Consider the following 15535-nt stretch of genomic DNA (forward strand, 5'->3'; position numbering starts at 1 on the left):
AGGAGAGGTCAGCCCACCACCGACAAAATCCCACCAACGAGGCATCCAACCCACCCGCGGAGTTAAAATTTAACTTAGATACAGTTGGTGGTGGTGGTGCGGTGATATCGTTGAGGAGTTAATATTATGTGATGATTCAGTTGGTCTAAGTTAAAATTTAACTTAGATACAGTTGGGTGGTGGGGTAAAACCGGTGGAGTTAAATTTTAACTTAGATATAGTTAGGTGGTGGGTGCAATGACGTCGTTGAGGAGTTAATATTATACATAGTTTCAGATGATATGAGTTAAAGTTTAACTTATGTACAATTGGGTGGTGGGATGCGATGACATGGTTTTGGAGTTAAAAAATTACTTGTTGTTCAATTCTGGATGATATGTGATTGAGTCTGGTCGCTGCTGAGTTAAAAATTAACTCGTGATACAAAACTTGTAGAGTTAATTCAGTTTGTATGAGTTAAATTTTAACTTGTGTACAACAAGATTTTAACTCAACATATACATCCTCACAATCTATAAGCGTAAGTTAAATTTTTGTTGGCACTTGCTCCGGACATCAACGGCGGAGCGTCATGGAGGTATTCGCCGCTGCTCCTCCATGTCCTTCGGTGTTCGAACTTGCCGCCGCGGAGGTCACCACCGTGTGCGTGGGGCGTGGAGCGGTGGCCCGATCCGCCGCCGCCTCGGCTGTCGCTCGCATACGCCCCGTCACGGGATCCGCCGTCGAGTCGCTTGCATCCACGCCTAACACGCACCACCGCAGCCGGATCCGTGTACGTGGGGCGTGGAGCGGCGGCCGGATGCACCGCCCCCACGCCTCGCCATGCCATGTTGGATCCGCCGACGCCGTGCTTTCCTGTGCAGGATTATCCACGGATCCGTCATCGCGCCGGATACGCCCTACCATAGCCGGATCCGTGCGCGTGGGGCGCAGATCGGCGGCAGAGTGCGCCGCCTCGTCGCCTCCTACACGCCGTCAACCGTCGCCTCCACGCCTGCAGCCGTGTCGTACCGGATCCGCCGACGTCACGCCCGCCGCCGCTCGGCAGTGGAGGTGGCGCTCGACGTCGCGCCGCCAGCCGTGCCGTGCCGGATCCGCCCAATGCCGCCACCGCCCGGCGCCACGCCCACTCGCCGCTCTCATATCCGAAAAAATAGGATCTGGATATGTGGTTGGTTACGGGGTGGATGAACAACACTGGTATATATATACACTAAAAGTTGAGTAACATCAAGTTAAAATTTAACTTGGATTATGGGCGTGGGGGAGGGCGCAGGTGTGGGGTGTCGTGAGTTAAATTTTAACTCAAATACGTGGTGGTGGGTGGGGGGAAGGTGGACAGGGTGGTGGTGCGGCTGTGTCAGGCGCCATCTAATACGTGGCGCCTGTAGCGCCATATATATATATATATATATATATATATATATATATATATATATATATATATATATATATATATATATATATATATATATTAAATTTGTTTGGTGCTCCATGGTGCCCGGGCTCCATGATTCAAATTGAGTATATACTCAATTTGAATGAGTTTGAAATTTTTTAAATGTTTACATATTAACATCAACTACTTTTACTAACTAGTTCAAAACAAGTTCGAACTGGATTTAAACATGTTTTTATTAGAATTTGATTCTAGGTATATAGCATCCAAACATATGAGTGTCTATATATATATATATATATATACATAATTTTTTTATGCATATAAACTAGCAACTAATGATTAATTTTCCTATGCCCAATGTCTCTATAAGTCCATATGTAATGTATGTAATCTACAACCTAAGTATTATTGGCCGTTCAATTTTTATTAATAATAAATCTGTCTCATACTTCGTCCAAATATATTTGTTTGAATGACGATATATATAATTTATCAGCCTAATCCATAGTTGTTCTTTTTAATTATCAAAGTTGGAGTATAACACAGTGGCATGTCTATGGCTAAAATTGTTCCAATTAAGAAGGAAACATGGAAAGGCAAGGTCAGAGCAATTAGACTAATGCTTATCATAATCTGAACAACAACGTATGCACAGATAAAAGTGATTCTAAGTCTTTTCCAGAGATTAAAGATAAACGAAAATGATTCTGATGTCCCTCTTTAAGTAATGGATGGATAGTTTTGGAGAGGAAGATATGGTGGTTGGATTTAAGATTTGGTGAAAATTAAATAAGAAGTAGTACTGTAAAATCTCTTATATTTATGGATAAATTTTGAACCCATATCCATTATATATGTTTGTGGATAGAAGGAATAGTTATTAGCCTTGACATGATACTTAGTTATTCTTTCCACGTACGGATATTATTCATATTTATATCTCTTATCATTTATTTTCTTTGTTGCACGTCACCATGATATATGGTAGTAAAGAAATTTTAGGTCCATTAATAACAGATGGTCAAGTGTACATGATAATAGATTTGAAAGTTTCATCTGTAGCATTTTATTGTCCAACTTCCAAGTTCCAATGATATCCAGTCAACTTCTTAAACATTTACATTTTCAAACATTGGGAGTGTTTCCAAGGAAAATATATTTATTTGGTAAGGTGTTGGTTTGGAGTTTGGACCATTATTTATTCGCAACAAAATTTATTTCTATCATATACAAGTTTCTTTATTAACTTAGGAAGAAAGCCCGCGCAAATGCGCGAGCTAATTTATTATTTCTTTTTATAAAAAACTATTGAGAAAAGTCATATATCATCGTAAAAAAACCATAGATTACCTCATAACTTTACCGTAAAAGAAGAAAATATTTAAACCGTGAAATAGACCATAGATTTTGATACATTAAATGATAATGTCTATCATATTCAAACAAAAATTGCTTTGTTTCGGTTATATGTAAACTTACCTATTATCATCCTTTGTATACATAATATGAGTGTTGATTTTTTTCTTTTATTATACATCTAATTTACGTATACATGTTCATGGGTAATATACAAAGGAATACTCTATATTGTCAAAATTATTTGTACTAATTGTTAGCACAATTTATATGAGAACAATATAATTAAAAAAGATAAAATATGGTTCCATATGTCCGTATGTACGTAAGTTTTTTCTTGCGAATGGTAGTCTCTCATATCTACATACTTTTTCGTGTTTTTTTGGACAAATATTTTTCTTTCATAGGAGGTAGGGTCTGTGTATGTGCATTCATAGGGTGGGTGTGCACACGTTTATACGACCGCTTATGATTGCCTTTTACATTGTTAGTTAAAAAAATACTTTCAAGAAAATTGACGAGGGTGGTATGAAGCAGCGCCATGGCAGCGTGGCTTCTTCGTTAACCTCACAAAGAGTGGTCGCTACATATATGCATAATTTTAGAAAAACCTTAGGGCTACAAAGAAAAAAACAGAAAACTACCACACGTGGTGGACCATATATGCACTCTTCTTTTTTGTTTTTGACATCTCTTGTGTATGTACGTGCATATAGAGGGATTAGCTGGTTCTTAGGAGCGAGAGCTTACCTGAATCAATCTAATTTAATGGTTGAAAATAATGGATTCACCAATTTAAGTGCAAATCGATGGCTATATGTTTTATTTTCCCCAATATTTTTTCTTAAATTTTCTCCTATTTATTAGAGCATCTCATGGCATCTTACAAGTGCTTGTAGGAGTATAGGAACGCTATTACTCGTACTCACAATCTGCTTGTAGTCAACTATTGTTTATTGTGTGATTTCGTGGCATCCTCTATTTACCTATGATTTATTGTTAATGGTTTCCCACTTAGTATCATCCTTTTATCTTTGGTGCTTGATGACACACCTGTTTACTGGATGTCAACTAATTATTGGGTGTATTGTGCATGGATGTATCATAAGCAATATAACTTGACGATTGGTGACACTGGTTTGTATATAGAACTTATTACATAGGATTTAGCGGGGACATATGATTGATATATTATGCTATTCTTGATTCACAAAGTATATTATATACTACATATTTAGTTTTAGTACATAAGTGATAAATTTATGGTTAACTTCTAAAGTACATATCGGATTGGCTACTTCGTTATTTATCGTGACCACGTTTACCGAATTGCTAAATGGTGTGTATTTTACAAAATATTTTTTATTATAGAAGTTTTCTGAAAAAATAAAATCCATTTTTAAGTTTGTAATATTTAATACTCGATTAATCATGAGCTAATGGCGTGTGTCTTTTCACAGGCCCTGGATAAGCTAAATCAATGAGCCAGATCGAACCAAGGCTAAGTAGGATAAAAAGGATATTGATATGGTGTCAAATGAGTATGTTGGATATTCAATTTTCTAGTAATATATGAATAGCAAACACATAATACATAAAAATATATTTATGATAAATTTAGTAACATCCTTTTGCCATATCAGTATTTTTTAAATAGGGAGTAAGTAATTTTAGAAAATTCTACCCACGGTTTAAGTTGTTTATATTTTGGAAAATGTAATTCTAATTTAACAACCACATAATCTATACTTTTAATTTATTTATATTTTTTTTGATGTTTCGATCACATGCGCCTAATTTGAATACAACTCGAAATAGCATAATTTTTTACAACCTAAAGCATAGTTAATATGTGTTTAAATTATTAGTTTGGTTTTCCGTCAAATCTAAATGAGAAAAAAAAAGAAAAAAAAGGATGTGGGACCAGACGTGTGTACATATTTTTTCTTAGGGAGGAATACATGTGTATGTGTATATACTGTACGTAGTTACATACTTTTCTTATGGAGGAATACCTACGTACCTAGGTAGTGGCATTACGACATGGACCTTTTTACAGATAAATTTAATTAGTAATTTTTAAGATAGATCTAATGGTTGAAAATAATGGGTCCACCAGATTAAATGAAACTCGATGGTTAAATGTTTTGCTTTTTTCTTAAAATTTCTATAACTTATTAGTGCGTCACATAACAGTATAGGAGTGTTTATAGAGTACTATGTGGCAGATTAGAAGGGTTTGTAGGAAGTTTATCCTCTTGATTACTTTTTCTCCCTTTTTCTCTTTATGAAAATATTTGCAACAATAATTTTTAAATTACTACAACCTTCTAAATTATAGATTTATTTGTAACAATATATTTTATGTTGTCATAATTTTTAACTTTTAAATCATACGCTCATTTTTTTATCTATTTGGACCCATCTGGTATTTATGATAAAAACCACAACTAGAATTTATGACATATGTTGTCTACTTCACTTGTAAAATGTATATTCTTCTTCTAATAGTATCTAGTATCCCTTGAATGTTATTCAAACATGTATGAAAAATTATAAAAAGAAAGTGACTATATATTATTTCATCTTATACCACTTCACCGCTATGCATAAATAAAATAGAAAGTGACTATATATTGTTATTGTTAGATCTACTTTTTAAAGCCTCACTAATAAGAAGAATGCCCGAGCACCTGAAAACATATATTTTTCAATCATATATTTTTATTGTATGTTTTTTACCATATTTGTGGAGTAATAAAATTTATTTTTCTACTATAGAAAGTACTATTTTAAAAAACCATCTATTTTATTCTACCGACGTACATATATATATTTTCGGTCTTATAGCTTTTCTTTTTACTCGCATACATATATATGTAATTTTTTTCAAGTAAACAGTACCTTTTTAATAGATTTTTTATCGTACATATGTACTTTTTTTAAAAAACAGTATCTAAAGTTTTTTTTCCCAATTGTGCGTACGTACGTGAGATTTTCCTTTTTTCCCCATGGTGTGTAGTTACGTGAGGTTTTCCTTTTTTTCCGCGTACGTACGTGACATGAGATTTTTCCCTTTTTTTTCCCATTGTGCGTACTTACATAGCAAGGAAATATATTTAATCTAATAGTATAAAATAATGGGTTCACCAATTTAATTGAAAATCAATGGTGAGATTATACAATGCCACATGGCAATCAAAGAGCATTTGTAGGAGTCCCATGTAGCGGCTTGAGAGCGTTTGTAGGAAGTTTAATAGATTTTTAGTATATAATAGATAGATATTGACCTCACCCTTTTCCTCGTGCAGATATCGTTGTCTTACCATCTCACATAGCTAGGACTGATTGAAGAAACACAGTAAAGTGGTGGAATGAGAAATATCCACAAAATTATGCCCTAAACTGTGTAAGTTTAATTAATATCATTTAATCCTTATAAGTATTGGCAGCAGTTTATTTGAATTTTAAGCATACGGATAGTTGAAACGATTCGAATCACACTATATATGGAGACAGTGACAAGAAGCGGATAAAGTTAATTGGTTTTTTTTTAATTCACGAGAAAGAGTATTGTTTCATCTATTTACTGGAAGAAATAAAATTATCTATATTGTTTGAAATTTCTATGCATACCTTGATTTTATATATATGGGTGATACACGATGACATAATTTATATTCTCAACATTTTCCATAATCTTCATGGTTATTTAGAAGGCATGCAAATAATCAGTAATCTTTGCCCCATAATGTTTCACGACCATTTTATGATAATTTGAAGCTAAATTGCATCTCAAATAATGAATTGAGTCGAGGAACATACCATGAAAGTTGCCCATAAATTGATTAAGGTGTACAACGAAATTGCCACATTTGTCAAAACAGCATGGCATTATTTGATTTGACAGTTTATATATCTTAGGTAGATCGTACTATCATCGCAGTTAAATATTAAATCATAACCATAGTTCATATTAAATAAAACAAGCAAATTCAAATATAATGGATTATGAATTTGGTATATGTTAATTTAACCCAAAATCAATAATGGTACAGCTTAGCTAACATGTCCACGTATAAAAAGTTTGTCCTGAGTTAAGTAATTTGCAAATTAACAAGCATGTTTAGGCTATGATTAAGATTTTTACTATTTATAAAAGAATTTTCTCCATAACAAAATCCCGTGCAACGCACGGGTTGGCGACTAGTATATATAATTTGTATAAGGCCATGTTCCTAAATAAAAATTTTTTACCCTGTCACATGACTCACATCGAATGTTTGGACATATGCATGGAGTATTAAATATAGAAAAAAAACTAATGTTATTAGTCTATATTTAATACTTCAAATGTATGTCCATATATCCGATGTGACACGCCAAAATTTTTCGTTCGCAAACTAAACAGACCCTAAACTAACATTTGAATTCAAAGCTAATGTTTTTCTCTCTTTTTTCAAATTTTCAATGGAATGCAAGAGCTTTAATTATTTGTTGAAGGGTGGGGAAAATAATCTAAAGATCTTAGCACCAACAAGTATGAAGGTAACACCACTAACAAACCTTCATTTCAGGGGTTGATTAGCGAAACAGTTAAATGAAATATGTGAGAATTAACAAAAACTGATGGAACCGTATAGGTCAGTGAAAAAGGGAAATAAACACAAACATAAAATACAATGATATAGACCAGTTAGGTTGAATCTATGTTATTGCTCATTGAAATAAGAGATGATAGGTAGTCCGATTTTGCATATGCATAGCTGTCCACAGGAGCTAAAATCTTAAACCACCAAAGGATTGCATTCTTAACCATGCTATACTTGCACTGCCACTTAGATCTAACTAAATGATATTAGGGATTGGCACGAGATCTAACTAAATGATACGACTACACCTTTCCTACATATACATGCAGAGACAAGTTCATGTCTTCTTTCTTTCTTGAAGGCAGTACTACAGAACATCAAAAAAAGAGGTCAGCAATATAGATACTGGAATACCTAAAACCGGCACCTATAGTGTTTTTCCTCCCACACGCCCGCCAGCCCGCCAAAGTGTCAAAAGCCGACACCTTTCTCTCCTAATATGTGCCGGTTTTGAAAAAGAACCATCACATATTCCCCCTGTTAGAGAAAGGTGTCGGTTTTGCTCTAAAATCCGGCACCTTTTCGTTTCCGTCCCATCGGAGCGGTTGGGACGGGACCCACGGTAGAACCGGCACCTTTAAGGGTTTCAAAGATTGGTTCTAAAACCGGCCCCGACGACCGAAGTCATCACTGCGGCTATCTGGGTGCTGGTTGGGAAACCGGCACCTATCTAGCGTTCTGTACTAGTGAGGCCTGCAACAGATAGTGGATTCTGCAAAGTCACTCTCTAGCTCACAAAAATTTGTACTTATCGATAGGAATTTCATAGTAACATGAATTGACATATGCGACCTGGGATACCATATAACTAGGAGGGACCGGGAGTTTGTTGGTAAATGTGTTCTTGCACTGCAGCCTGAGAAAAAGAACTTGACATTTAATAAACATCCTCAAGTATTTTCGTGAAAAAAAGAAATATTCCGTACATGAATTATGATGTCCATTTCTTAGCTGGATAATGCTCAGGTTATTCAACTTGCTAGACTATAGGTTAAAATTACTTCTTTTTTCTTTCATCTAAGTTATGCTAAGAACTCACGGAAAGAGCCAGGGGAAATGATAGGTTGGTGAGTAGTGACTTGTGCAGTGTTTGTTCTGTTTGAGGTTTGTGAGAACGTGTTTGGGTCAGGGACTTGCACCTTCAATTTTGTCCTACTATTTTTCCTTGTTAATATAATGACACGCAGCTCTCTTGCGTCGATAAAAAAAATATTCTAGAGCAATAATTCAAGATTTCTAGCGGATTTTTCAGCTTTCTGTTCAGGCAGCTCTCGTCATCCTCGAGCACCTTGAACCATGAGCAAGATAAGGCAATGGCGAACCTGCAAATTTGCTGCCCTGGTATTCGTCACCTTCCGGATCAAGCTGATGAGCTGCCCGAGCAACATGCCATGTCACTCCTACCAAAGAGGGCTATATGGTCATCACGATCTCTTCTGCAGTTCAGAGAATTTTATATAATGGATTAGAAACCCGGCCTCTACATCTTCTACAGTTCAGAGATAAACTGGATTTCGACAAGTCCGTCGATCTCTCCATGCCCTGCAGATCGAAATTTGCAAGTCTTTCTTTGGATAAAGAACAAGATGAAGAAGATGGTGTTGAGGTTTCTTTCTTTCTTTCTTGAGTGGTTCAAGTGCTTGCAGTTGCATACTAGTCTGAAAAACGGGTGAGCTCATGCACTTACGAAGGGATCAAATTGCAGTACTATACTGTTGTAAATTCGCTATCCTATCACTCAAATCACTCACGAGCAGCTTACTCTGAATCTCTGACGGTTGTAGGTTTGCTACAGTAAACTGAACAAAAACCGAAAACCGCGGAAAAACTAGTGATAGAGTTTGGCGCTACCTAAAAACTTGCAGCATTTTCTCGGTTCTCTTCTTATTGTTTACAGGGGACCCAACCGGGAGAAAGTCTTGCTACACCCCAAAAGCTAGCTCAAGAGGTAAGGGGCTCCTCTCACTTTTAAGTTGGTTCAACTCCCCCTAGATTAGCAATGTGGGACTATTCCCAACAATCTCCCCCGTCACACATTGGTGCCCCTTAGCTCTGACTGGCCCCACACCCACGGTCCACTGACCGGCCCCACACACGGGCCTCACACCCGCGTAGGCCACTGGGCTTTGGGCTTACACCACCCTGAGTGTGCACAAGCACTAGATATTGTGGGTTTGGCTCTGATACCATTTGTTGGCCTAAAACCGGGAGATGTTGGCCTAACTAGGGAAAAGCCTTGCTACACCCCAAAAGCTAGCTCAAGAGGTGAGGGGCTCCCCCACTTTTAAGTTGGTTCAACTCTCCCTAGATTAGCAATGTGGGATTATTCCCAACAATCTCCCCATTACACATTGGTGCCCCTTAGCCCAGACCGGCCCCACACCCGCGGTCCACTGACCGGCCCCACACACGGGCACATACGGGTCTCACACCTGCACGGGGGCATGTGGCCCGTGCGACCGTACAGGGCCTCTAAATTTTCAAGGCCTCAAAAAATCAGCCCAACCGAAGAAGGCACATGTATTCATGTGAGGCCAGAGCGCCAGAACCCCGTTTGAGGCCGCGTGTATCTCCACGTGGCGACTTCGCATGCGTGGCGCTTCGTATTTCTCAACTCCGAGCCCCGAGGCCCCATGGCGTTTTGTATTCTCTTTCGTTTTCGTATCTGTGACTTATTCAATTCGTCTCGAGTCTCGACGTCTCGTCTCCTCCGAGCACTTGGCCGCCAGCTGGCTCATCCAATTTCACATTTTCATTCAACCAGCGAATAGCAACTTAGCAAGCAACCAACAAGCAAGGCACTAGGCAGCAAGCCAACAACAACAACGAACATTCTCCGTTTTCAGTTTGACAGTTTCTGATTATGCAAAACAAGAGTTAAAAAATATACTATGATATATATATTGCATTTGTTCTGAGTATATACATTGTTTTAGTTATATTTGGTACTTGATTTAGGCCTTAATTAGAGCCTTGTACAGGGCCTACAAATTTAACGGCACGGCTCTGATTGTTTACACTCCAAACTCCATTAGTTTGTTTCAACAGAAATAGATCCACAAAACTCGCCTAGATCCTACTGAATCGCGCCATCCCATGATTGATATCGCACGGGTTTGCCACTAAGACTTGACTGACTGATAAAAATTGAAACTGTTAGAGACTACTTCTACGATCCGAACTCCTCGTGAACGCAACACAAGTCAAGTTTGCTTGTTTCAAAAACCTGAAACTAAATTGAACCAGCTACAAGATTAAATGCATCATATACTACTATCCAAAGTTCAATATTTATGCAGTAGTTATGCAGTTAATAAGAAATAAGGTTCGACGGTACTTTTAATTATTTTGCAAATAAAAAGATATTTACTCCGGTCCAATAAAAAGTAACTCAAGATACTAGTACATTAAGGTACCAAATCGTTTCCGATCATTGGATCTAACAATGCTCATCCTGCCTAGCTAGATTCAATAATCGGAAACGATTTGGTACCGCGAGGTACCGATACCTTCAGGTACTTTTGGTTGGACCGGAGCAAATCTCAAATAAAAAAGAATAATCAATTATTAGTCCTTGTAAATAATTTCACTTCTTCATAAATTAAATCCAAATGGATTTAGTTACAATTTGGCATGTTACAATAATGAATAGTAAATCTCTTCTACGTACAGTTAAGAATCATGACCATAATCCAGTGTAGCATACATATATCCACACATCTTTTATTTATTTTTTTACTTGTCCATAGTAGTAAAAAATTTTGGACTTTGCTGTCTCGCAACCATTCAAAACTCTCAAGGTTGACTAAGGCCATTGGTGCCACATCTCTTGAATTCTGGTGGTGGCGGAGGCAGGCTGGTCTCATGCGTCGGTCCGTCCTCCACGATGAATGCCGTCGCCATGCCCATAATTATGTGGAACTCGAAGTGACAGTGCAGGTACCACATCCCTGCCCACCAGAACAAAACCACCAATGAGACATCTGCCCGACCATCCAAAAAAATACCAATCCTACCTACGAAGATTCATAGCTAGGAATTCATTTTTTTTTTGACAGAGTAGTAGGCCTCAAATAGTATGAAATTATTACATAGTCACTATGTTTATATGCTTTTTCAAAAAGTAAAACTTCTTTATATGCCACTGAAAGTTTACCTGGATTGTCTGCGAGGAAGCGGACGGCGGCCCACCCACCACGTGGAACCTGCACGGTGTTCCTCAATTGGGGATTGTGGTAGTTGAACTTCTCGACATCCCTCTTGGGATCGAAGTTGCCGAGCCCTTGCGCGAGCACGAACACGTCATAGCCATGGAGGTGCATCGGGTTGGAGTCGCTCTGCAGTAGCGTGGTGCTCTGGAACACGATCTCCACCGACGCGTTGTACCTGAACCGCCGGAGCCTCATTGCCTTCGTTGTCGGCTCCAGTGCCGCCTCGAGTGGGCCTGCCGGGATAAGTTCCCGGTCGGTGTAGTTGAATGGCCGCGGCGGCCTTACAGGGAAGTCCTCCGTGTACACGCCCTCTGGCGTGCCATCGTAGTAGTGCTCGAGCAGGGCGGTGGCGTTGGTGTGGTGGAACGAGACGTTGTTCATGGTGGCCACCACCACCGTCTCCGGGCTGCGCCCGCGCTTGCACGTTGTCGTGTTGCCGCCACGGCAAATGGAGCCAAGGCCGAGCGTGATGAGGAGACGCTTGTCGACATGGGCGGGCACACGGTGGCGCTGCTGCTGCTCCGGTAGAGCGAGACCAGTGAGGTTGCGGCGGAAGTAGTAGGACGGCATGGTGTTGTGTTGGTCAGGCATGACTGGCATTGGAATGGGGAGGTTGTTGCTGTCCATGGTGGCACCAGCGTAGCGGACGAGGCCACGGGAGGTGAGCTGCGGGATCTGGAGGTCCGGCGGCGGCGGCTGGTTGGCCAGCGCGACCATGTGGTAGTACGCCGGCGGGGCGTCAGCGAACATGAGCACATCGATGGCCTCGCCCGGTGCGACGGTGACCATGTCCGTCTTGTACGGGGTCAGGTAGTTGCCATCGGCGCCAACCACGGTGAACGTGTGCCCGGCGACCTTGAAGTAGTATTCGGAGAAGAGCGCGGTGTTGATGACCCGGAGGAGGTAGCTCTCCCCGCGCTTCACATCGAGCACAAAGCTCTCCTCTACCGTGCCCGAGCAATTGCTAAGGTCGCCGAGCTTACCATTGATGGTCGCCGACAACGGGTTGTCGTCGAAGTTGCCATCTAGCATCCTCCTGTCCAGCTCTATGAGATCAAGCTCCCACCATTCACCTGCAATTAATGATATGGTATACATAGTCAATAAGTGGCTTACATCCAACCAAACAAGTGCTTAATTTGTCTAAGGTCAAGACCGATCCATAGTTCATCGATTGATCTGGACCGTCGATTACCTATGATGATCGGCACGTCCTTGGCAGGTGTCGGAAAAGGGTACTTTCCGTTGCGGGGACGGATGATGAAGGCACCATTGATGGTAGCACGGAGGCAGGTGACGTGGGCATGCCACCACAGCGTGCCGACCTGGCCAGTAACGTTGAAGCGGTAGGTTTTCTCACCGCCAGGACGGATAGGACACTCGGTGACATAGCCAGCCCCATCAGCCCAGCAGCTCCGCATCTGACGGACACCGTGCCAGTGGATGGTAAGCCCATGTGGCAGGTTGTTGATGACGTGGACGACCACCGTGTCGCCCTCCGTCACATCAACCATTGGCCCCGGAAACTGCCCGTTCACCACGTAGATCCTGGTCGTGTTGCACAGGTGCGTCACGTTCATCTCATGCACCATGAAGGTCTGCTCCACCACAGCCGCCTCGCCGCCGACCACCTCCATGGCCAGAGCCGTGGCGGCGACGACCACGCCGAAGAGAGATGCCGCCATGGAGAGCTTCTCCATGGTGACCTTATCTTTTTCAGCTACGGCCAAAACCAAACTCAGTTAAATTCGTCTGAACTTGTGAAAGTGCTGCTTCTCTCGATCCCAGGACAGGTTTGGGGCCGTATTTATAGGCACGAGGATCAGGTGGTCTGTGCTGAACTGCTGATGAACACCCAGGGCCCAGGCACAGGTAGTACATCTGCTGATCGAATAGGATGGCCGTTTGTCCGCAGATGAAAGCTATGGGCTGCCTTTGCATCTGGCTATACCTTATACCTTAATTTAAAAGGAAAAAAAAACTACTTTTTACATCTCTTTCTAACTAGGCAACATAAAAGTAAAAAAAATATAACATTTTAATTAGTTTCAAAATAAGAAAACCACCATTGAAAGGTTGTATTGTCTTTTAGGGGTATTTTCACTGATTTTTGTAGTATAGAGTGTAAAATGTCTGATTTTGTAATTATGGAAGTATTTTCACAAATCGGTGTAATATATATTGTCTTAATTATTTTCTGCTATTGTGCAGTTAACCATGAGAATGGCTTCTTCTCGGATACAGTTTCAACCCAATGACATGGCATATCTTTGACTCAGTAACAAGCATATATACTTTTTCGTCCTATCCTCCTATGGTAGCTCACTGTAAAAACCGTGCAGAAAATTATTGCTTAATTAGCTGTTGATAGTAGCTAAAATAAAATGTACCAATCATGATCTTTCATTTCTGAATTACTACTCTACAAAAATAATTACATGACCAAATACATTGTGGTTTGTGTAAATCATGTGGTAACATATCAAGTAGTTATTCTCTATGCATGACATTTCACAGCCTTAACTACTTACCGCAAAATCAAGAATTACGAGACTCGTAAATTAAATTAAATTCATTCTATAGTTTAGGTACACGGATTTGATCAATAGGTCATATTGCTGAATATATATCATGCATTCGGAATAGAAAATACTCTTATCATATACTGCCTCTCTTTTAAAGTATATGATACCGTTGATTATTTTATGTACATTTGATCATTCGTGTTATTGGAAAAATATTGTGCAATTATTATTTATTTTGTTTTACTTGATTTGTAATTAAATGTTCTTTAACCATAACTTATTTATGTTTCTTATGTTTGCAAAAGATTTTGAATCGGATAAGCGGGCAAACATATGTCTAAAAGTCAACTACGTCATACATTGAAAAATGGGTGGGTATATTCCAAACTGTGTGCGGATAAGCGACTACGTTATTTATACAATCCTCTCTTACTATAGAGTTACAGGCCACTAATTTCTAAAGCTTAACATGTAAAGATGCCACATCATCATCCACTAACAATTATTATATTTAAACATCATGCAAGCATTGCTATATTATTTATAATTTAATAATTTATTAAATTTTAGAGATTTAAAATATAAGCATGTTAAATCATCCCACAAAATTCATATAATATTTCAATATATCTCTCCATCATTTTTTTATAATATCATATATACATATATAATTCATCCTCGCTTAGTTCATGTTATTTTTCTTTTCTCTCATTAAGTCATATCACATCAACTGCTTTTAGTCCTTAGATGATTAATTTATGGTTCAAATTATTTCTTTTTATTTCTTCTCTCATTAAGCCATATCGCCTCAATTTTTTTAGCCGTTAGAAATATGGTCTAAATTATATTCTTTCTTTTGTTCTTTAATAAAGCCACATCATCTTAGTTTTTACATTTGAATTAACATTGTACATACTATTTAAATTTAAATCACATCAACTGATGTAAACTTATATTTATGTAACCCTATGTTGTTTAAGCTATCTTACACATTATTTTTATATATTATTATCATAGTAAACTCCCGCAGCAACGCGCGGGGCTTTCATCTAATTTATTAAGCATACTAATTTATTAAGCAAACGTAACTCAAAATGACGCAATCACTTACTTTGGTCAAACTAATTAACCTTTACCTTGGCCAGGCGAAAAAAAATTGACCTTAGTTCTTACTGCGGTAGCATGTGCACATGCATGGATGGAATTGGTAACGACCAGAAGCTATTAAGACGAAATTTTGGCCTCAAACCATGCAAATGACGGTCAAATTAATTTGTTGCACATGACAAAATTGTCTGAACTTATGAGGACGTTAAACCAATCAGTCTTCAGTTACATATACTTCCTACAATATGATCAGATTAAGATGAAAATGATCATCGGAATTCC

At 39.0% G+C, this 15535-nt stretch overlaps 1 protein-coding gene across 1 annotated transcript; it reads right to left on the reverse strand.

The window, feature by feature from the left end:
- Positions 1-10986: 10986 nt before the first annotated feature.
- LOC127755472 (putative laccase-18) lies at positions 10987-13321 on the reverse strand. Its single transcript, XM_052281150.1, has 3 exons — positions 12817-13321; positions 11567-12694; positions 10987-11360 (listed from the first exon to the last, which is right to left on the reverse strand). Exons 1-3 carry the CDS (start codon positions 13319-13321, stop codon positions 11206-11208), a joined length of 1788 nt encoding a protein of 595 aa, XP_052137110.1. The 3' UTR covers positions 10987-11205.
- Between the last annotated feature and the right edge of the window lie 2214 nt (positions 13322-15535).

The sequence above is a fragment of the Oryza glaberrima genome, chromosome 11, assembly GCF_000147395.1.
Source record: "Oryza glaberrima chromosome 11, OglaRS2, whole genome shotgun sequence".
Lineage (NCBI taxonomy): Eukaryota > Viridiplantae > Streptophyta > Magnoliopsida > Poales > Poaceae > Oryza > Oryza glaberrima.